Source organism: Poecilia reticulata, linkage group LG17 (assembly GCF_000633615.1).
Source record: "Poecilia reticulata strain Guanapo linkage group LG17, Guppy_female_1.0+MT, whole genome shotgun sequence".
Lineage (NCBI taxonomy): Eukaryota > Metazoa > Chordata > Actinopteri > Cyprinodontiformes > Poeciliidae > Poecilia > Poecilia reticulata.
The window spans coordinates 4,316,926-4,339,080 of record NC_024347.1 but is presented as its reverse complement, the minus strand read 5'-3'; the positions used below and the strand labels follow the sequence as shown (position 1 = coordinate 4,339,080).

At 40.7% G+C, this 22,155-nt stretch overlaps 2 protein-coding genes across 3 annotated transcripts; one reads left to right on the top strand and one right to left on the bottom strand.

Annotated features, from left to right (window-relative positions):
* Positions 1-9,144: 9,144 nt before the first annotated feature.
* tada1 (transcriptional adaptor 1) lies at positions 9,145-16,690 on the top strand. 2 transcript variants are annotated; one of them, XM_017310216.1, is made up of 8 exons: positions 9,145-9,253; positions 9,606-9,697; positions 9,785-9,850; positions 12,418-12,509; positions 12,696-12,911; positions 14,093-14,244; positions 14,591-14,747; positions 16,258-16,690. In XM_017310216.1, the coding sequence occupies exons 1-8, from the start codon at positions 9,180-9,182 to the stop codon at positions 16,408-16,410; spliced, it is 1,002 nt and encodes a 333-aa protein (XP_017165705.1). In that variant the 5' UTR covers positions 9,145-9,179; the 3' UTR covers positions 16,411-16,690. The 2 variants fall into 2 exon arrangements, with proteins under 2 accessions (XP_017165705.1, XP_008431395.1); XM_008433173.2 differs by having other exon boundaries at positions 9,180-9,253; positions 12,699-12,911; positions 16,258-16,410.
* Positions 16,691-18,038: 1,348 nt separating this feature from the next.
* Positions 18,039-21,807, bottom strand: LOC103478989 (transcription factor AP-1). Its single transcript, XM_008433172.2, has one exon. It carries the CDS (start codon positions 19,653-19,655, stop codon positions 18,672-18,674), a length of 984 nt encoding a protein of 327 aa, XP_008431394.2. The 5' UTR covers positions 19,656-21,807; the 3' UTR covers positions 18,039-18,671.
* Between the last annotated feature and the right edge of the window lie 348 nt (positions 21,808-22,155).

The window sequence follows — 22,155 nt, the reverse complement described above, 5'->3', positions numbered from 1 at the left end:
GTAAGCCTCTTAACAAAGCAACAAAACACTCTATAAGAACTCTAGTCACATTCATTTGGTCACCCATGGATGTTTATGGAAAAACGCAAGCACTATTAGAAGCTGCATCATTTTCCTAAAACTGAAGCACAATAAAAGCTGAGAGCGGTGACTCACTCTCCTCTGAAAAACAACTTCATACAAGAAACAGACACAAAATACAATCACTCTTGGTTGGCCTCTGCTCTCAGCACATTACATGTTTTCAGTTCACACATACACATAATGTTCCTCTCCATGGCGGCGAGAAAAACTATTACTCTGTCTTCATCCAAATCAAATATCAACTAGCCTGCTACAGGACGTAAAAGCATAAACAACTCTCAGAACTCATCTCCAACCAAAAGAGTAAAACAGTAAAATAGTGGCTACTTAGCTTAGTAAAAAACTAATGCAATGTTTATTGTGTTGGTGGCGCTAGTGGCTACTTCGCCACTAGCTGGCCAAATAGCCACTAGTAGCTAAGTAGCCACTACGGGCTACTTAACTAATGACTACTTAGGCTTTAGCTAACCTGGATGGTTAGCTAATGGCTTTGCGTGTGACAGTTTGGCCTAAACCCTACTGTATTGTTTCTGCAAAACCCAAGGGGTTTGCAGTTACAATACATTAGCTAAGTAGCTATAGCTAAGTAGCTATGGCTAAGCAGATATGGCTAAGTAGCCAACTTTTTCACATTTTGTCAACTTAGCCATTAGCTAAGTAGCCGCAGCTACCACTTGCTACTAAGTAGCCATTAGCTGTGGCTATCTAGTTCTGACATGTATCTAAGCTAGGTTAGCCACGGCTACTTCTCTTAGCAAGTCAGGTGCGTTGACTAAGGCTACTTCAAGGAGCTGCTGTAGGATGTAAAAGCATAAACAACTCTTAGTCCTCATCTCCAAACAAAACAGTACAATAGTAAAATACAAGTTCAGTTTATAAAAAGTAAAGTATGTTTAGCTTTAAGGTTATTTTTAAAGAGTATCTTTAATCTGACAAGTGAGTCTCATTGGAACGTAGACTACAATTCATTGAACATAACTGTAAAATGATGTAATACTACATCTCATTTGAAATGTGTGTATACATTTTGTTATACGTTTGCAAGCTTTGGGAAAGCCATTCAGGAAACCGAATGTAAGGTCACCAAAAGTGCTCAATATCATCCAGTTGGGAGTTAAGTCCACGTCTCAACCAGCCAACCCAAAATGTCACTCTCAAGGAAATAGGTTAGGATTTTCAAGAACAACCCAAGCAGCACCAAGTTTCCATCCAAATACAGACTAGAAGCCACTGGAAGAATTACTCTCATTCCACAGTGAGAGCAATATTACATTACCATGGACAAAAAGGGAGTTAGTAAGGAAAGAATCTCCTGCTTCAAAAGTCAACATTAATTTAACTTGATTGGGTCTGACCTAAACCCTACTGAAAATTGTAAACTATATTTAAATAAAACAAAAAACATACATCCCAGAAACCAAATGTTTTTAATGAGAAAAGTGGTGAAATATCCAGCTGGAATGATATCCTACTGAACAGTGAGGTACAGGTTTGTGCTGCCTCTCAGCCCTAGAGCTGGATCAAAATTGGGTCCAGGTGGGTATGAGTCAATCTGCACACAAAGTGAGTCAAATACTCTTGGGGAAGAACCTTTAGAAGGAAAAGGTGCAGCAAAGAAGTCTTCAGAAAATACAATAATGGACAGCAGAAGACTGGTGGATAGTCTTTTCCACCAACAGTGTTCCTCTTTGTAGTATCTCGTAAATAATTTGTCCAAAGGAGGAAAGGTGAGCACAAGCAAATATCCTGCAGGGTGCCAACAGAGCAGTATCTTAATGTAGTCCATGTGTGCTTACTAACAATACTGGCCAAGAATTAGAGTGAGGTCAAATTTTCCTCCAAGAATGTCTTAAGCTGTTCCTCCAGTTTGATAGGAGTCTTACCTGTGGTGAATTCAGCCGACTGAACGTGATTTGGAATGGATTCTGAGTCCTATAGGGTCTCACGGCCAACAGCACACTTCAGAGTTGAAGCTAAGCAATAAAATCAATTGAATTGTCTACAGTGCATCAAGACTAGATTGTAAAACCACACATTTGAGAAATGGTATCCCACTTTTGGCAGCAGAGACAGTCCCCAGAAGCCTTTTGGTCTCAGTCGTTTGGAAACGGTAGATGCTTAGAGCCACAAGCTTTTGACCTAAATCTGCCTGCCAGACCAAAATACAAAATCAGCAAAGAGGCCAGAGGTCTTGAATCCAAATGAACATTTTTATAAAGACCAACAAGTGGCTGTCTACCGACACTGGCCATCCACTATCCCCTGGGTGTGCCAAGCTTGTAGGGTTACACCCAGTATGACTAGTGGCTGTCACTGCTGCCAGAAGTGCTTCAACAAACACGAAGTCATGGTTGTGAATAACTTCAAGATCAACACTAGGAGTTAGCATCCATTTCCTCAGAGTGAACTTAAAGTTTCAACTCTGCAAATATCAGGTTTTTGAATAATTTGGATATAATAGCGATGAAAGTATATGAACTAGTTTCATAAAGTGTTAACATACTCCAAAAAAATATTTTCTGCTGTCCAGCATTCTATATAATCTGTAGGCAAAAGAAGATGTGACTTGCTAGATGCAGACATAAACAACCTGATCTTTAAAGCTGCAGTATGTAACTTTTTCCAAAACGTTACGTACTGCAGTTTTGACAAAACTGTCACCATGTCGCATAATATGACACAGATAATCTGTGAAAAGACGGAGCTCCTCCACCTTCTTCGAGTGCCACTACTGCTAATGGCCGAGAAACAACTTACTGTTCCAGGAAAAGCATTTATCCACCATCATCGGTGGCCATGCTAAGTAGCAGCACTAGCTGTAGCGTAGCAGAGAGCAAGGTGGAGGTTGTGAGCATACACGAGGGTGATTGACAGTGCTAGGACCCTTCCCCCTGGCTCTGATTGGTTGTTAATGATGGAACTATGTGTTTTTGTAGGTGATTGCAGGACCATGTGGAGAAGTCAGAGGAGCTCAATTTTCTTCCATAGATTATCTGTCTCATGTTCAGTGGTGGGAAGTAACGAAGTACTTGTACACGAAAAATTTACTTAAGTACTTAAGTACACGAAAAATTTACTTAAGTACATTTTTCGTACTTAAGTACATTTTTCGTGTACTTAAGTACATTTTTCGTGTATCTGTACTTTACTTAAGTAGATTTAATAATGGGTACTTTCTACTTTTACTCCACTACATTTTACAGTAAGTATCTGTACTTTCTACTTCACTACATTTCTACAAAACTGTCGCGTTTTGTCCGTTAAAATGTGAAGTTCAGGAACTTAAGGTGGCGCCGTAAAATCCGAGCAATAACGTGACTTACGTGTCTGTTGTCACCCATCGCCTCCCCCTTTACTCGCACGCGGAGCTCCAAGAAATGCACAGTGGTTTCCTCTGAGCGGGAGAAGATGTCTGTCTAATCGTCAGTAATATAATAGCGCTGCATAAATCATAGATATGGCGACATGTAAAATAAGCAACGCTTCGCTTTCACAGATGGTGGGGACTTCGTCCAACTTTTAGCGTCACTTCGAAGGAAAGTTTAAAGAAAGGTAAGCTCTGTGGACGTGATGCTAGCAAAGCTAGCTGTACTGAGACACATGTTGCATCTGCAATGAAAAAAAGTTGTCACTCATGCGCTGAATTATTGTATGGAGGTTTTGACTGAGGTGTCACACATATGGGACAACGCTGTGACCAAAGTCTGCATTGACATGACATTCAGGAACGATCCGATTCTTCTGGACGGATCTTTACTGATTAAATTTACTTCAGCTCTAAGTATTTAATATCTGGGTGTTTTATGGGAATGTGGATCTTTCAGATAAATTTGAGAAGCAATTTTGATAGGTAAAACTTAATTTTTTTGTGTTGCATAGCGCGGGTTGCTGGTCTTGACTTTGTCTTGGGTAGATGGTCTTGACTACAACTCTGCTACGTGGCTCCTCGGTTGCATGTCCTCTCCCACCCACCTTCTTTCCATCCCCTTTCTGATGGATTTCTTTAAAAATAAAAGCCACTAGTGGCAAAAAAGTGAAGTTCATGCTATGTTAGGACAGGAGACAAGATGTTCCCATCCCTGAAATTATGATGCATAGAATCACATATCTAAGTCAAAACTATCTTACAGAGAGTAAACACAACATGCTTTATCTGTGGCATTGTTCATTAAAATGGCACATTTATAATGTATTAAAATTAAATATGATCGGTTCACTTAATGATATTGTATTAGGGATTAGGTAATGCATTCAGCAAGTACTTTTACTTTTAATACTTAAGTATTTTTAAAAGCCAGTACTTTTTTATTTTTTACTTAAGTACAAATGTTAATGTGTACTTTTACTTAAGTACATTTTTTGAGTACTTTCTCCACCACTGCTCATGTTACACTGTCACAACATAGCGATAGTTTTAGCAAATTTGAAAAAAACCTTTTAAAAAAATTATATAAAAGTTACATACACTACCTTTAAATATCTCCTTGTAATTAGGAATGGGTCTACTTTGGTGCTCCGTTAGCGATGGGGACGCTGTGTGGCTTGCTCCATAACTACTGGAGCTGTCGGTCCATTTTTCCACTAACTTCGCCCAGCACACAGGCCGAGCCTTTGCATTTTAAACGACATGTAAATGCACCGGTAGCCCGCGAAAACCAAGCCCCCTGCGCAGCCCAGACCCTGGAACAGTGAAGGTGACATCCTTGGCTCCCCTGAAAGGACCACACTCACCACCTCCGATCGCTGGCCGACAGACGGAGGATGGCCGACCGCCGCTGCGGTGTGGTCCTCCGAGAAACGCTGCAGGTTTCTGAGCTGAAAGCCCTCCTTGTCGCCGAGAAGAGCTTCCCGTCTATAGAGTTTACCGCAGGGCTTGGAAGATGTTGGGACGGTTCTCTGCCAGAAAAAGATCTGCTGTTGTAGCGAATAAATGTCCGTGAGAGCAACTCATTAACCCTCCGAAGTGCAGTGGAGAGTCTAACGACAAAATCAACAGACAGGATGTGGAAGTTGTTTTCTTTAAAAATTTCTACCCTGATGGGAATGGTAAAAAAAATAAAGAAATCTGTGGGAGTGGGTCATCCCTTAGAGTTAGGGCATTACCAGAAACCTGCACAAAAACGGACAATTATGTGGAGGGTTCTGGAAAAGGCTCACTTTAGAGCCGAGAGGTTCAGTTCTCACTCCTAGTACTTAATGTGTTGGAGTGCTAGTTATTTATCTGTGAATAACCCTTCAACCCTTTTTTTTGTCACTTTACCTCACAGTCTTTATTGTCTTTTATTGGGATTTTACCTGATAGACCTGCACAAAGTAGTTCACCATGGGAAGGTTTTCACCACGTCGTATAAATAAAAATCACACAATCAGATCTAGCCAATACAACACAGAACCAGCTATCACTGCAACTGCAACCACAGGTCTTTTGAGGTATGTGTCACTCTCTACCAGCTTTGACATTTTTGCCCATTGTTCTTTCCGAAAAAGCTCAAGCTCGGTTAGATTGGATGGAAAGCATATGGAAAGAACCTTTTTAAGTCTCACCACAGATGCATCATCGGTCCATTCTAACAAACAAATATGCTTTGATCCACCCTAATGTAGCCGTGCCTGGACGGTGGACCTCCACCCCCAGTCTCAAAGTCTTCTTCCTGTCGACCCTGACCAGTCTCCTTTATTTCTACTGAAGAAAAGTTTACATTTTGGTCCAGATGAGTTTTGTCCATGGTTTTGCTGTGCCCCATGGAGTGGCTTGTGGCATCCTGTGGCTTTCAACGCGACCGCTGTCCACATCTGTTGACAGATTCTCCCACCTAAGTGGTTGATCTCTGCAACTCCTCAAGAGTTACTAGGAACCTCTTTGCCAGCAAGCATTTTACAGTGACTGTCAAATAATAAGGTACTATCAATGATGACACCCAGATTTGTGAGGCCAGGTTTCAGAATAGGAGCTAGAGATGCGATAGTTCCTGATTTAATTATTTTTTTTCATCAGGGGAAATAAAAATAGTTTCTGCTTTGACAGTTTGCATTTAACTGCACTGTTTGCCATGATGTGATGTTGGACAGACATCTGAATGGTTGAAAAGATAAATACAATTGTATGTCATCAGCATAGCGTTTTAGGCTATACTCCAAAGGATGTGAATACAATAAAAATAGGATAGGGCCCAACACTGAACCTTGAGGTACCCCACAAGACAGTGGTGCACTAAATATGATTCATAAGAACAGAAAAAGATCTGATAGGTAAGAAGTGAACCAGTTTAAGACAATGTCAGAGATGTAAAACAAATCTCTGTCTGTCGCTAACTAGGTGTTTGGTTCCACTAGGTATTATTTAGGGATATCTGATTATTGAGGGGGGTGAACATAATTACATGTTCAACTTTTTCATATTTTCTTAATTTTTTTAGGGTTTTATGGATTTTGCCAGGATAAGTTAAGTCACCGAGGCTCAAATTAGAGCCCTGCTGTGAGCGTGCTCCTTTGCTTGCTCATTAACAGACGTTTTGTGCGGAAACACATCCGCTAATGACCCAAGAAGTCAGATGGTTCTCATTGTTAATGTGGTTGGATCGGCATGGCTGTTTATTCTAGACTCCAAACTTGAAACCCTCCACACGATCAAAGGGATCTCCTCTGTCAAGAACTTCGACCTCAAAACACTGTGGAGTCAGCACTTGCCCACTGACGTGAGAAACCCACAAGCAGCCCACAGTAAGACTGTATGTGTTCTGGGTGTATGATCCCCACTTATTGTGATGAATGGCGTGAGTCACGGCGCTCTGTTTGAGACTTCATGACCGCCTGCGGATGCAGAGCCAGAGAAGCCATCACCATGACTACTTGACTGTTTTTGTACCATGGCTGAAACAGAGTAAAAACAAATGGGCCTCCCAACCAGGCCTAAGCTGCCTGAGAGGGGTATGAACCCGAGGGGCTGCGGAGGACCACAGAAGGAACCGCAGAAATACTTTACATCCAGTACAGAGGAGCAACGGGATTCCAAATATAGATGACGTTAAAAGAAAAATAGCATTTAATCTCTTCTTTAAGAAGTATATTTTAACTGCCGCATTCCACATTAACGGCAGATGTGACTGACTATTGAACGGGGCAGGAATGCGGAGTGGTTAGCAAGGGGGACGTTGTTCAAATATTCCAGCAGACAGCTACTTTAATTCCATTAAAATTGCTGACAGATGCTTGGATTTTATGTAGTAGGAAAGCTATGAAATCAGAAAAGAAAAATATCCTCAGGGAACTGAAAAGGCATATTTCCTATTTGATTAAGGTTAGCAGCAAAAACATTGTGGAAGGTGAAACATTTGGAAATGTCAAGCATCGAATGTCCTTGCATTCATAGAAGCCAGTTTAAGTGTTAATGTGGTTCAGGGAACAGTCGGGAATTATCTCTTTTCGGGAGCAGAAAGGCCTCCAGCACACCAATGTGTACTAAGGCTTTTATTTGTGAGTCCAAGTTTTATTTCTAGTGCAATTTACATCAGAGTTTTGTGACTAAATCTGGAAGTCATTTCATTGTTATCGCTTTTAGAATGTATTCCCCTTGGTATTTTACAACAGTGTGTAGTAGGCAACCAATCAACCAGGCATGGTTCTCCTGTCTACATATGTGTTTTGCATTTCGACAAAGCTTGACTCTGGCGGCGCTGCAGAACGACAGAGTCCCTGGGATGCTTTTAAAGGTTATCCTTTAAAAGAACTCCTAGTCAAACTTGTTCCCAGAACTCAGAGGAGTCCAGCAGGCTTGCACATTGTCTCTCAATCTGGGACTTAGAGTAAAGCTGCCACAGTTGAGGTGGTTCAGACATCTGACCAGGCTACCATTGACACACTGGAGGAGACCCCAGGACAGGTAGGAATACTCTCTTTGAGGACATTATATCTCTTTCAGCCTGGGAAAGCCTTCCAGAATGAGTGTTTCACTCCTAGACTCAACACTCTTTGTGATGACACCATGGATGGATCCATCCATCCATCCTGTACTGGATGAACAAACAGACCCCAACAGGTAGATAGATTCCCACATTTGGGCAAGGATGACTGCCAAACACCCGTGCCAACTGAAAGGAAATACCGCCATCTGGTGGTTAAGAAGTTGTATTACAAATGCAAATGTGGTCATCGTACAGAGTATTAATTACGATAAAATTGGAAAGCATCGGAAAATTCACAGCAAATCTTCAATATTTGAATTAATACATTTGTTTATATAAGGATATACTTTTAAAAAAAGTTTATTCTTATATAATTTTATGTAAATTTCAGTTAAAAGGCAACCTAAATCGTATCAAAAGGATAACGTTATTTGAAAAATCCTTACCATAGTCATCAATCAGTGGAGTGGCATATAGCTAAGTTTGGTTTCATGTTTTGGGGATCAGAAAACAGAAGATAATTACAATGTTACATGTTGGACAGAAATCTTCAGATAATTCAAATGTCTCCAGAAATTTAAAGACAGGCCATATATTTTCTTTTTCTTTTCTGGAAACATATTTGTAAGGACGTGTTGTAAGCTTCACAAACCTATTGATAAATTTCAAACTGTTCTTGTGTTTCTTATTTCAACTATTTCTCAAGGCAACTCGTTGCAGTAAATTAAATTCCGCTTAGTAGTTCATTTATTTACTTAAATAAATATGAACTAGTTTATGTTGGTCTATGAAAAGAAAAAACAAAAACAAAAATACACTGAACATTGAAATTGAATCCCGACAAAATTTAAAAAGGGGTGAAAGGATACGTTTGTCTGAACATCAATGGGACATTTTGGTGAGGATTGAATTGTATCATACTCTGCCACAAGATAGAAGTAATGATTCGGTAATCCTTCATACTTTTTAAGGTTCAACTGTAAACACCAGTTACTTTCTTTTTGTTCGGAAAACAACTTAAAAAAACAGCAACACAACTGTCACCTTAGTAACAGTTGTTGCTAGTAATTATATATCGGCTAAAAAAACGCTCAAGATTTAAATTTTGATCATTTTTTTGTTAAATAACTTTCATTTTTGAATAAAGTTTGTAAAAACCTTGGCGTCGCTTGGTGATTACGTATTTCTGACGCTATGGCGGCTCACGCTAGCGAGCTGGAGATTGCGAAGAAGAATTTAACGAATGCCATCGGCGATAACGTGAAGCAGTAAGATGAACAGGCTGCTAATGAGTTTCCTCTGTGTGGGGTTTGCTTTGCATCCCATTCCCATGTCGCAGAAAAATCATATAGTTAATTTGAGGCATCTCGGCATGTCAGCACCTGGCTAGCACTTAGCTAATAGCATTAGCTAGCTAATGTTTTTAGCGGTTCATTCCTTACTGAGTATCCGTTTGACTTTTTTGAGGATTTTTGTGACGTCCGAGTATTGCTACGAGTGATAAACGTCTGCTCTTTTATTTTAGTTAAAATGTGTCATTAACTTGTTTAACGTAAAAAAAAAAACCTTAATTGTAGCTATTTAAAGTACTCTCATTTCTAATTTGTTTTGTACTTGCAGTTATTGGGCTAACCTAAAGCTGTGGTTCAAACAGAAGATTAGCAAAGAAGAGTTTGACGTCGAGGCACGTCGCCTGTTGCCTCAGGAGAATGGTTGGTGTGCAGAAGCTGCTGCTTTCTTTGCTAATGTTTTCTGAAAAGCAATGTGGCTTATCAAAGATGTTCTGTTTTCTGTCCCAGTCCACTTTCACAACGACTTCCTGTTGGCCATTCTCACACGATGTCAGATCATTGTTTCTACACCAGGTGAGTTTTAGGCATCAGGGTTCGTTCAAACTTTAGAGCATTTCCCCCTGCCCCCTCCAACATGTCGGACAATTTGACTTGCGCGCTACAAATGAGTATTTATTTACTAATGGGTATTGCAGATAAGGTAAAAATGTGACCTCGTATAACTTTATTTAACAATACCTACAGTAGAAACAAGATATTTACATGAACTGAATAACAAGACACATAATACACATTTTTTTGTCTCTCATTGCCGCCTGAAGTTAAATCTGACCAAAGTCTCTTGTTTTAGGTCAGTCACTATTACCCAAATTATCTCTATATCCTAAACACCAGAAAGTGTTTTTGTTTAAAACATTTCAAAGATTTACAGGCATAATTGTCTTTTAAGCTGTATGACTTGGGTCAAACCTTTTGTGGCATTTAGAAAGTTGAAAAGATTTACTGCAGTTAATGAAATCAAAGCTCTCATAGCGCTAATCATCATCATATTCATTACTGTAAGATTCGTCACTGTCTTATTTTATTCAACGCAGAATAAAAGGCATTGAAAGCATTTTGGATCATGCTGTCAAATGCAAAACATTTCCTGGTTTCATAATATTTGGACAGTCGCTTCCATCAGAAAACTGACAGAATTGTTCAGAAAATTATTAGGGGTTGTAATAATACTGATTAGAAATTATCATGAAACATCAGAAAACCTCCTAACACATTGAGAAATTCACCAGGACACACAATTATAAAAATTTGGGCTGTTATCTAATATTTATACGGCTGCTGTTCAGCCATTTGCACACAAAAAAAATCTCTTCACTTTCGACACTGTGTGAAACGGAAACAAACGTCTTGGTTGAATTAAAGTATTTTTACATCTAATTCTTTATGGGAGAGGCATGTGAATAATTTTGAGCTTAGCGGTATATACACAAAGCGAAAGAAATAAATCAAAGCGCTTAAATTGAGAAACAACTGATTTATTTCTGGTTTAAAAAAAAAAAACTTTATTTGGGATAATCACTTAAGATCAAGTGCTTAGTTTGCTATTATCATCAGTGTACGCAGAGAACATGGAATAAATCCAGGGTGTGTTTAACCAGAAAGTCAATTGGATAAATGATTTCCAAAGGATGTTTTTTATTTTTTTTTTTTTTAATAGCATCAACAAAAATAATTGTACAAATCTGTTTGGCCATACTTTCTGCTTCTCACAGAAGGAATTAATTTAATTTAATGAGTCCCAACAAGACTTACTTTATTGATCTCAAAGGGATTTTTTTTTTATTTTTTAATTGAGCTGAATTAATGTTATCAGTCAAAAGGTTGTAGCCACATCTTGTTCCAGCTTGTATTTTCAACAAAGTTGCACCAGCATAACTGAGAAAGTGACCAAGTCCTTCAAATCAGTTGATCGATTCCAATTTGAATTTTATTTTTATGTGTCCAACAAGCTAGTTTGGGAAGAAAATGTTCGTATGCATAAGAAATAACCACAATTTATGCTTTTTTAATTTTTTTCAGTCTTCCCATAGTCAGATATTTGTAAAACTCACTGGCCAGAAAGAGAGCAAAGCTTTTAGACGTTTTATGAAGTCAACTGTTGTTGATCTTCAATCTGCTGGTGCTTTAATTCTCATGTTGCTCTGGTGTTGTTTTGCTTTAGAAATAACACCTTTATAAGGTAGTGAGTAGCCTTGCTTTCTTTTTCACCCGTCCAACGTCAGTCTTGTTATTTTCAGTTTCTATAAACAATCAAACTCTCCAATGATCTGAGGATTATGGTTTCCCGCTTAGATTTATGATTGTGTTTAGTCTTCTAAATTCCCACTTTATCCCTGTATCCGTAACCTTAAACCTGTGTGGCGCCAGAATAAGTTTCATAATCTGTCTCGGTTTCGGTTAGTCCGGGGAGAAAACTAGGAAATACCCTCCATACATCAAACCTGTGTCGCCGTCCGGACACCCCCTCTCATTCCGCTGCTGCACTCAAAGGCATTTCGTCTCTACGTCTGAAGTTGCTGTTGATTTAGCACTGCTCACATTTTCGGGTTTCAAGTAAATTTTCAGAACTAACCCAAAATGTGCTATAAAGTTTACAGATTACTTCAACTTAAACCTTTGAATGCACACGTATGGACGCCGTGGAGACACTTTGAGATTTTTTGTTGTGGCATACCCCCACAACCTTTGTTTGCTTGACATATTGTTTGACTTTGGAAAAACACAAGTGTACGCGTCTACTTTAAATCTCTGTTTGTATTCTGCAATGTCACTGGCGTGTGAACTTTTTCTGTTTTCCATGGATATCACCTGAAAACCAAATATCTCTAACATTTTGTGAAAATGTATGCATGTGACAAGTACGCTTTTTTTTGTACGGGACTTTTAGTTTGTTGCAGATTAAACTAACATCCAAGTTCAGTTTAGACTGCAGATGTGTGTCATGACTTGTGTGACGCCACTACAAGACTCTTTCCATTACTTTGTTCATGAGTCATAACCCTTTTTAAGAGCGTATTCTCTCTCCTGCCGACTCTCCATTAGTTATTAATGCTTCTTGTCTTTCCTTCTCTGTCCTCTAGAGGGCCCCGGTTCCATGCAGTGGCAAAGCTGCGCCTCAAAGTCTGACAAGTCAAAAGGAAAGAAGAAGTGTTCCTCCAGGCAGAAATTTGACGTAAATCCTTATTCTTCTTCTTCTTTTTTTTTTTTTTTTTGCCAAATTCACTTCAGAGGAAGTCACAGTTCAGATAAGAAAGTTGTTTTTATCATGAACGGTTGTTTTTAATGTCTGGGACAGGTGTTGTATGATTCACTGCACTTTTAGTAGTTGACTCACCGTCTTGTTGCGTTGGGTGCCCAGCAGCACCGCTTCCAGCCACAGAACCCTCTGTTCGGCGCGCAGCCATTCAGCCCGCGGGAGGCGGGCGGCGAGGAGGAGGAGCTGCGGCTGAGCGCCCACACGCTGCTCCTGCCGACCCGGGGCCAGCTGGAGGCCCGCATGATGGTCACCGCCTTCGAGATGGGGCTGGACAACGTCACAGAAGACGCCATCAGCACCGTGGTCTGCGCTGTGGAGGTGGGCCTTCGTCATCCTTACGCCTGCTCACAAACATTGTATGATAACGACTTTCTCCACATACGGCGGGGAAAATAAGCATCGGATAGAAATTGTCATATTAGATGTAGTCGTGTTTCTGAAGGTGGTTTTGATGTCAAATTTTCACTCAAGTGTTGACGGTCTGTACGGAGAAAGAAATAAAAACAAAAAAAAGAAATTAAAGTAATGTGTAATAGTGTAAAATAACAGAGTATTCAGGTAATTGTCAACTAATTTAGTAACCGATTAATCGTCAACCAGTGTTAAGACTCGAAAAATGTCATCTGCTAAAAGAACAACATATTCACAGCAGTATTTAAGCCAGAACTGTACCAAAAATATCAACATTTAGCATTTAAGATGAAGAAAAAAGCCCTGTCTGTAAATATGTTCTACCCAGAATTCCTCAGTTTTATCTTCACCTGGTTCAAAACCTGTAAAAATCTTCTTTTGTTATATAAGCATCAATCGATCAATCCAAAAAGCAATCGACAGATTAGCTCCGTAAGTAATGCGAAGTTGAGCAGAACGAGCTCACGTGTTAACATTAGAAAGATTTTTCAGTTGTGGATGAATGCTTTGCCACAAATGCCGTTGATGAATTTTGGACAATAAAATATTTTCCTAATCTTAAAAAAAAGGAATTGAATTAGGCATTGTTGTTTTTATGTATTTTTAGTGTTGAATAAGATGATCTTAAGTGATTAAATGAAAAATCTGCCAAATGTGCCAATTATTTTTAATCAGCTTTATTGATTAATCATCAGAATAATTGATTACTAAAAGATTTTCAGCAGCAGAATGTCTTTCCAATCACTGATAGATTTCAGCCGGTGCCTTTTCTTTGCGATCCTTCTTCCTCCTCCCATTGAGCGTGTGTTCAAAACTTTTGTCCCCTCAGTGTCATGTCACACTGTTACACATAACTTCAATTCTGAACTTATTCGATTCGGTTTCTCTCTGTGTACAGATTGCTTGGGTATTTACCAACACCTGCTGAAAATGTCACGCCACTAGCACCTTTAGAAATACGTTTACCACAAAACATCGGACTTCTTTGACCAATGTCGCATCCTGTTTCTTCAACATGCTTGGCGTAAATCATCGAACAGAAACCGTTTTTCTCCTGCTTGTGCGTTGACGCCGAACTCTCATTTCAGCACCACTTGAAAGACGTCCTGACCGCCGTGATCACTCGGAGGAAGGCGTACCGGCTGCGTGACGGGCACTTCCCCTACGCCTTCGGTACCGACGTCACGCCTCGGCCTTATCTGAAGAACAGCCTGTCTGCGTACCACGGCATCAGCGAATGGTAGAGAGCGTCAACGTTTTCTAGTTAACTCAGGGGCGTCATGCTCATTTCTTTGGTTTTGGGCCACATCAAGATCAGATGTGTGTTGCTAGGGACAACGCATATTTATGGATATTTCTGTAAACGCACCAGATTTAGCCAAAAACGCAAATTTCTATCTGTTGTAATGTTGAATCTTTTTCCACGTTGATGTAATTTAGCAGAATACAGATTAAAACTGCTCTGATTTGATTGATAAAAATATGTAAAAAAAAACATGACAGCTCTTGACACCACTGCCTAATGATACAGAACCAACTGCTTTTGTTAGTTATTTTTGTGTGTTTTCTTTTTCTTTCTTTTTAAGTCCTCCTCCAAGCGCGTCTCTTGCTGCATGCCCACCGCCTCAGGTGTCCCCCGACGACGCCGAGCAGAAAGCCGTCCACTTGCTCGCTTGCTCCTCTGACACGCTTCCTGCACCGCTTCCTCCAATCAGCATGTTTGACCTCCTGGAAGCGCTGAAGGTACGAAGATCAACACAAATGCGTCTGCATATATGAGCAGAAAGTGTTTCTTTTATCTATCTTTTAAAAATAACCAGGGCTGGCTCAAGATAGTATGGGGCCTTGAGTAGAATATAATTTAGGCTCTAGAGGGGGCCCGAAGCAGCAGCTTAGTTTGCTTAGTATTTGGGTCGACTCTGAATGTATTCAGCATTAAAACAACTTTTTTCAAGACTAAGAGCAGGGGTCCCCAAACTTTTTCCTGTGAGGGCCACATAACTTTTCCCTTCTCTGGTGGTGGGCCGGAGTCAGTTTGTAACAGAAAAAGTGTGACGATTGCAGGAGTACCTAAATGTAAAAATTTCTTGTTTTCCAGAAAGCACAATCAGATAACCCTCTCTGGGTTCTTCACAGAAAAAATCCAGGAAATAACACTATTTATGAAATAAATACCGTATTTTACGGACTGTAAGCCACACCGGGTTATAAGCCACAGATATCTCTGCCGCTCTAGGTTTTCCACAACGATGCAGCAGCAGCAGAGGGGGGCAGACAGCCAAAATTTGAGTAATAACAGGTCAAAGCTTATGGTTGAAAAGGAAAAAGTTGCCAAGTTTAGATTTAACTGAACTGATTACGGTAGTTTTCGAACCGTAACTGTAACAGTAAAAGTGCTGATCCTTCGTGTTGCTACTAGCATGTGCTAAATGAAAATGGGCGCTTTCTTCTTCTTCTTCTTCTTTAGATTTCAATGGCAGCTTGCATCCATTATTGTTGCACTACTGCCATCTACTGTATCCTAATATCTATACCTCAAATTCTCATAATGATCCCAGTATTATTTAAAAAAATGAAAAATCTTCTTTTTCCTCTCAGTGCTATTTAACTGATCAACAACATTCTCAAATTTCAATTCCCTATTAAAACCTAATTCCGTTTTAATGGATGCTTTCTTCTTTTATTTCCAATTTTGACTTCCAATGATTCACTTTCTGCTAAAGAGCCCCCTGGTGGTTGAAGAAAAATCCTCATATAAGCCACATGGTTCAAAGCTTAGGAAAAAAGTAGCGGCTTATAGTCCGGAAAATACGGTATATGAAAAAAAATCTAAATGCTCTCTGGTATTGTTCAGGGGGCCGGACAAAATGTGGAGTCGGGCCGAATCCGGCCCGCGGGCCATAGTTTGGGGACCACTGACTAAGACAATAGCTAATTGCTTAATTGGGATGAAGTTGCATGAAGTTAAAAAAAATGTCTTCCAATAACTTATAATTACCAAGTCATAGTTTTAATTTCCTGTACACTTTTAATAATTTTAACACAAAACACAGTTGGACTATAGTGACCTGACCTGACACCCCTACCACTGCCATTATGAAGTTTTCTGAACTGATTATCATCATCAATCCCCTCTGCTCCGTCTTCTCACACTGACAGAGTAAACCTAAAGTTTCCTAGAGTGACGAGGAAAGGGCTGTTTTAGCACGCTTTCAGATGCTTTAACGCTTCGCGTAACGTCTTTGTGGCGCAGGTTCATCGCGGCGTGATGCCCTCCCACACCATGTACGCCCTCAACATGGAACGCATCCTGGTCCAGCTCTGGCACCCCAGCCACGAGGAACTGGAGCAGGACCGCATACACAGGCAGAGGCTGGCCGGTAAGGAGGGCATGCTGGTCTGCTGAGAGGCTCCCTCCGACTTTCTTCTCACCAGACTGTAGGACTGAGCCCGTCTCTGGAAATCAGTCCCATCTCCACAAGAGCCACATGGGGGGACAAAAAAGTGTTTTCCAGGAAGTGAAAGACTTGGATAATACCTGTGGCTCACAGAAGATGGAGCAAGAGGAAAACCAGGAAACTGGAACACTGTTGTCATCTGTATGACGTAAAAACTTTACCTGTCCAACTTTAATTACTTGTTTACTGCACAATAGGAATCAATTGGTTATAATAGCTATAATTTAGTCTGTTTTAAACTGTAGGAGCAAATGAAACACAAGAGTCTAGTTCAAGTGCTTTTGGTCTAGTTTCTAGTGGAAATATTGTAGTTTCGTCTTATTTCAAGTGTACTAAGATATTTGCACCAGCAATTAGTCCAAAAATAATAATATGCTTTTCGTGGATTTCATGTGGGAACTTATTCAAATCTAACCTGCTGCTTTAAGGGATAACGTGTTACATCCTGGATGTCCAAACAATGTCCATCAACTTTACGAAGCTGCAAGGGATGTTAATTATCAGAAATTAGATAAAAATACAAAAAAAAATCTTGAAAAAGGATTCAATTTGTCAGCTGTACCTCCAGCTTTGGTTGTGTACTATGCTTGTTACTTCTTCCTAAATAGCATAAGGTTCCATTTTTTTCCGCCCTGTTTGACTTTATTAATTTAAGTTAAAAAAAATTGTTTACACATAATTGTGAAGTGTGGCAAATATTTTCCCCCCCACCTTTACAAATAATTTAATCTCACCTTAAACAGGTGAAACATGTTGGCACCACTATACCTCCGTAGACTTAGCTGCAGCAGAAAGCTATGCACCACACTTTTCAGATTTTTAGTCGGAAAATAAGAGGTCTTCCATTGACAAATTAGAATTAAATCACAGAACTTTCTAGCAAAGTACTATAAGATTTTAGGTTGCAATGTTGATGTGAAAATTGTTAAATTAGTTTTAAAAAATACTTCAGCAAAGTGCTGTATGTCAGAAAATGCTTAAATATTTTCAACATCTGCGATGTTCAGAGTAAATGCTGGAATCTGGTCTGGAGAACAGCTGAAGTTTACAGTGTGCATTGAACTCCTCTTGAAACATAATATCCAGAATGTCTCATAATATTTACTAGTTTCTAGTGGCAGTGTTGGTGATCCTCAGTGTTTCTACATTGTATATGTGTTCATACATTTTTTTTTTTTTTTGCTATTTTTTATATATATATATTTCACGTAGTTATAAATAAAAGTCATTTTGTTTAAGCTAAATCATACATTGCGTTTTTACTACGCACTTAAGTGTGTAAACAGAGCTGAATTTGCTTCAGTGGTTACATGTAGGAGTCACCAGCAGCAGAGTGGGGAGAGGGGCGGGGGAGGCCAGTGATTCAGCCACGCGCAGTCTTCCCGGTGCGCACTCCGAGTCATCTTCCCATATTTGGGCTCCCTGCGGCTTACATCCGGAAGCCGGGCGCTATCCAATGAGCGCTCGCGCCTCACACGCCACAGAATGACTCAAGGTCCCGTCTGTTCCCGAGTCTGGAATAACAAAAGCCGCTTTGCTTCTCGCTCCTTATAAATTAGACAAAAATGCTAGCATGTGTGTTCAACTTTTCTTTTATTCATTTAGCCTTATTTACATTTAAGTGCTCAAAAATGCAGCGTACAAATATTACAAAGAGTTATTTTTTTTTTTAGGGCTAACAAGTTACACACGTATTAAAAAGTCGTATGAAGAAGAGTGTTCTGAAAGTAAGGCAGCTGTCAGTAAGCTACACACACCTAGAAGATAATGATAATAAAAACAGTCTGGAAGGTGTGAAAGCTGTTAGTGTTTTTTTTTCTTTTCCTTCTTTTCTTTAAATGGTGCGCGAGCTCCAGAGCTCAGCTCGAGCTGTCATTGTGTTTCACCGTGTGCAGCTGTATCCCACGCCACCTCAGTTCCTGTTATGAGGTGCATATTTTCCACGCGTGACCTACAAGTTCTTGTAGAAATAATAAAAAAAAAAATGTAGTGAAATTCAAAAGTGGGCAGTCTATAGGAGCAAAAGTTTCACTCAGCTGTGTGCGTGCGTCTGCAACATAACAGGTGTTGGCTTCCTTTTACACCGACCAAGCCAAAACAGTTCCGTGTCCGTGTGCTGTCGGGAGTGGGGAAAAAGGTTGATGGAAGGTCTCAAGCAGCCATCTGAAGTTGCATTTGGTCCCTCGTATGCTCCGTCAGTCTCCGCAGCCTAGTAGGCTTGGAGCTGCTGCGTCAGGATGAGCTGGCAGCCGCTGTTGACGTGGTCCATGACCTTCTGCTTGAGCAGAGCCAGCTCGTCTCGAAGGACATTGGCGGAGGAAACCAGCTCCGTGTTCTGAGTTTTCAGGTTCTTGACCCTGTCCTCCAGTCGGGAGATCCTCTCCAACTTCCTTTTCCGGCACTTGGACGCGGCCACTCTGTTCCTCATGCGCTTCCTCTCCGCCTTGATGCGCTCCTGGGTCTCCATGTCGATCGGGGAGAGCGGAGGCGTCTCGCCGGACATCTCGGGCACCGTTTGCGGCTCCTCCTTGAGCGTCTGCAACCGCGGGTGCTGTTGCGCCGCCGCTGCCGCCAGCTGGTGGTCCGTGTGGTTGTGCTGCGGCTGCGGGGCTCCCGGATAACTTGTAGGCGGGTGCCTCTCCGCGACAGGTGCGGACGCGGAGCCCACGGTTCGGCTAAAACCGGCCAGGTTGGTGTATTCGGGCGGCTCCGCGCGCACCGTGCAGCTGTAGGGAATCCCGCCGCCTTCGCACGGAGCCGCGCCGGGTGCCACCCCGCTGGTCCCGCCTGTCTGAGCGTCAGGGTGGGCGGCGGGGATCTGCTGGTAGTGGAGCTCAGCCAGGGCCCTCACGAACCCTTCGGCGAAGCCCTCCTGCTCGTCGCTGACGTTCTTGGGGCAGATGAACTGGGTCGGGGTGGGGGTCGTCAGCCCGCTGCAGGACTGGATGATCAGTCTCTCCAACTCCGGCGACGCCAGCTTCAGTAAACCGACGTCGGGCGAAGTGAGAATGTCCAGGGCCTTCGCCCCCAGCTGGGGCTTGAAGTTTTTCGGGTCGTTCAGGTTCAGGGTCATGGTTTGTTTCAGTGTCTTGGGGTTGAACCCGTACACAGCCGCCCCGTCATGCTGGGAGTTGGAGGCATTTACAGCTTCGTCGTAGAACGTCGCTTCCATTTTACGGATTTTTCTAGACATAAACTTTTCTTCAAAATCCCGTCCAAATAGTAGAGTTTGAACAAAGAGTCCGATTTCTGTTGTTTTTACGGTATGTTCTGTGACGATCTGTCCACTGTCCCGAGGCAGATGCTGCCTATTGTTGGGAGTTCAACTCACTTGACAACTTTGCGTCCCGAGAAAAGTTTTCCTTTGTGAACCGTGCGGTCATCGACAAACAAAAACGTTTCTTCCGCCGCCGAGCTTCTGTGCGTCTACCCCCCGTCAAACCTCCTGTGTTGGATTGTCCTCCCGTTCTAATAACTAAAAAAAAAAATAACACTCCGAAAACGGGTAATACTTTCAATCACTTCCAACGTGGAAACGAACTTTATCCACCTCTAAGCTGCAGTTTCACTGAAAATAACAATGATGTCATTTCTACGCCCCGTGATTGGCTGGAGACGAGAGAGCGGGCGGGGATCGTCTAATGACATGTGTGTTGCTCCGACAACCGGCCCTGTCCCCGCCTCTCCTCGCGAGGGTTTATGGGATTAGGTAATGCAAGGCGCAGCAGCAATGTACTCTGGGATTACGTAGTGTTTTTGAATATTTAGTTACCCGCTCAATTTCTATTTATCCCTCCCGATCACGACACTTTTTATGCGAATATGGACGCCATGACTCAGGTCTTAGGGGAGCAAATTTAAGTATCAAAGCGCAAAAGTCTCGAGAGTGACGGTCAGGAATAGGAAGATAAAGCGGTTCAGGAAGTGAGCGCTGCTCGGCCGTGAAAGTATGTTTAAAGATAGACTACAGATGATGAGCCTGACCTAGATCAAGAGTGCTTTTGTTCTAGGGAAGACGCTCTTACAGTCATAGTTTTGCAGTTTGTGTCAAACCCGCAGATGGGAATGTTATCCCAAGTCCTACACGAAGACACTTTGAAGTGCTTTGTATGAAAAGTACATTCAAAAGCCAGTGCGTGCTTAAGAATAAGTGTATCATAGTTTGGGTTTTGCATAAAAAGAAGCTGTAAAATGCAAATAAAAGCAAATGAGTAGAGAGTAGAGACTGATAAAAAAATAAATAAATTAGTGTTTGCCTTTGCTGAAAAGTTGATGTCAACTGTGTTTCCAGTCCTGATTTAAAGGAGCCAACACAGCTGAGGAGCTCAGAAACTAAATGCTGCCTCCTACTTGTTAGTTCTGGTTCTGGGAATCCATGGAAAGAGGTCCCTGCTGACCAGAGACGTCCAGGTGGCTTTTAGCTAGCAAGCAACTGAAATAAATTTGGTTAATTTAGTGATATTAGACGATTTTCAAAATCTCTCTTTCTGAGAAAGAGAGAAAGTGCCACAATGTAAAGACTGCTGTGGGATGTTCAATTTCCTAATGCCGCTCAGAACTTTGGCAACAACATTTTGGAATGAGACATAATTTCCTTTTTCATATAATTTTAGACACCTGTGGAAACAACATAACTTACTGGAAAATAAGTCACTACTGTCTTTTCTTCATTAAATCTTATTTCTCCTATTAACAAATTGTACACAGACAGTAAAAGTATAGCTGATGGATAAAGTGTAGATTTCCGCTGAAGGATTTCATAAGGTATGTTTTCTATTAATTAATTTTTTTTAGTATTTGGGTCGATGACATCACACAAAGTCCAATAATTGAGCTGTCCGACTACCGGGGAAAGTGAATGACTTTTCTCACATTTTACAAAAAAAAGGTTTTGAACCAGTGAAGTTGCATTAATGAAAAAAAAAATATTTTGAATAAAAGTGGCACCGGGATGGAGCCTTGAGGAACCTCACATGTATCTTTGCCCAATCATGTTTACTAAATGATGAAAAGCAGTTACGCTCTACCAAGTAAAATCTGAATTAATTTAGCAAAGTAACAGAAAATCTGACACACTTTTCTTGTACAGTCAGTAAATCATGTTTAGCCGTCTCAACGACGACAAAGACAAATTTGAGGGTATTGATGTAAACTGGTTTCAATTAAAAAAAAAAATTTAAATTACAACTTATGATTTCACAGAAACAATCATCTTTGTTTAGTCTGTTTATAAAATAGATGGAAATCTTACATAGATTATTTATGAATTTCCACAAAATATTGTAGAACAAAGAGCTGCAGCACATACTGTTCATACTGAATTTGATTTTGGTAACACTTTATATGAAGGGGGGTGAATAAGACTGACATGACACCGTCACAAACATGACATAACACCTGCCATGAACATGAATAAGCCTTCATGAATATTTGACTGTTGTCATAAAGCGTCATTCGGTAAATTATGACACTTTTAATACAATGTTGATATTATTCATAATGTCTTTGTTATGACAACTTGACATTAAATAAGAAGTCATTACTGATATAAATTTGTTCTAAAAGTATTACTGATTGCACTTTAAAAAGTAGGTAACTATGTTATTAAAGGTAAAGTTTAAACAGTAATGATTTCTTGGTTAATGTCAAGTTGTCATAACAAAGACATTTTGAATGTCAACTTTGTATTAAAA

Bases quoted from the DNA above. Each gene is read 5' to 3' on its own strand.
- tada1 (XM_017310216.1), top strand. From the start codon at position 9,180: ATGGCGGCTCACGCTAGCGAGCTGGAGATTGCGAAGAAGAATTTAACG. The intron at 12,510-12,695 runs GTAAATCCTTAT...TTGGGTGCCCAG, and splicing joins CCTCCAGGCAGAAATTTGAC to CAGCACCGCTTCCAGCCACA. The intron at 12,912-14,092 runs GTGGGCCTTCGT...CTCTCATTTCAG, and splicing joins CCGTGGTCTGCGCTGTGGAG to CACCACTTGAAAGACGTCCT.
- LOC103478989 (XM_008433172.2), bottom strand. From the start codon at position 19,655: ATGTCTAGAAAAATCCGTAAAATGGAAGCGACGTTCTACGACGAAGCT.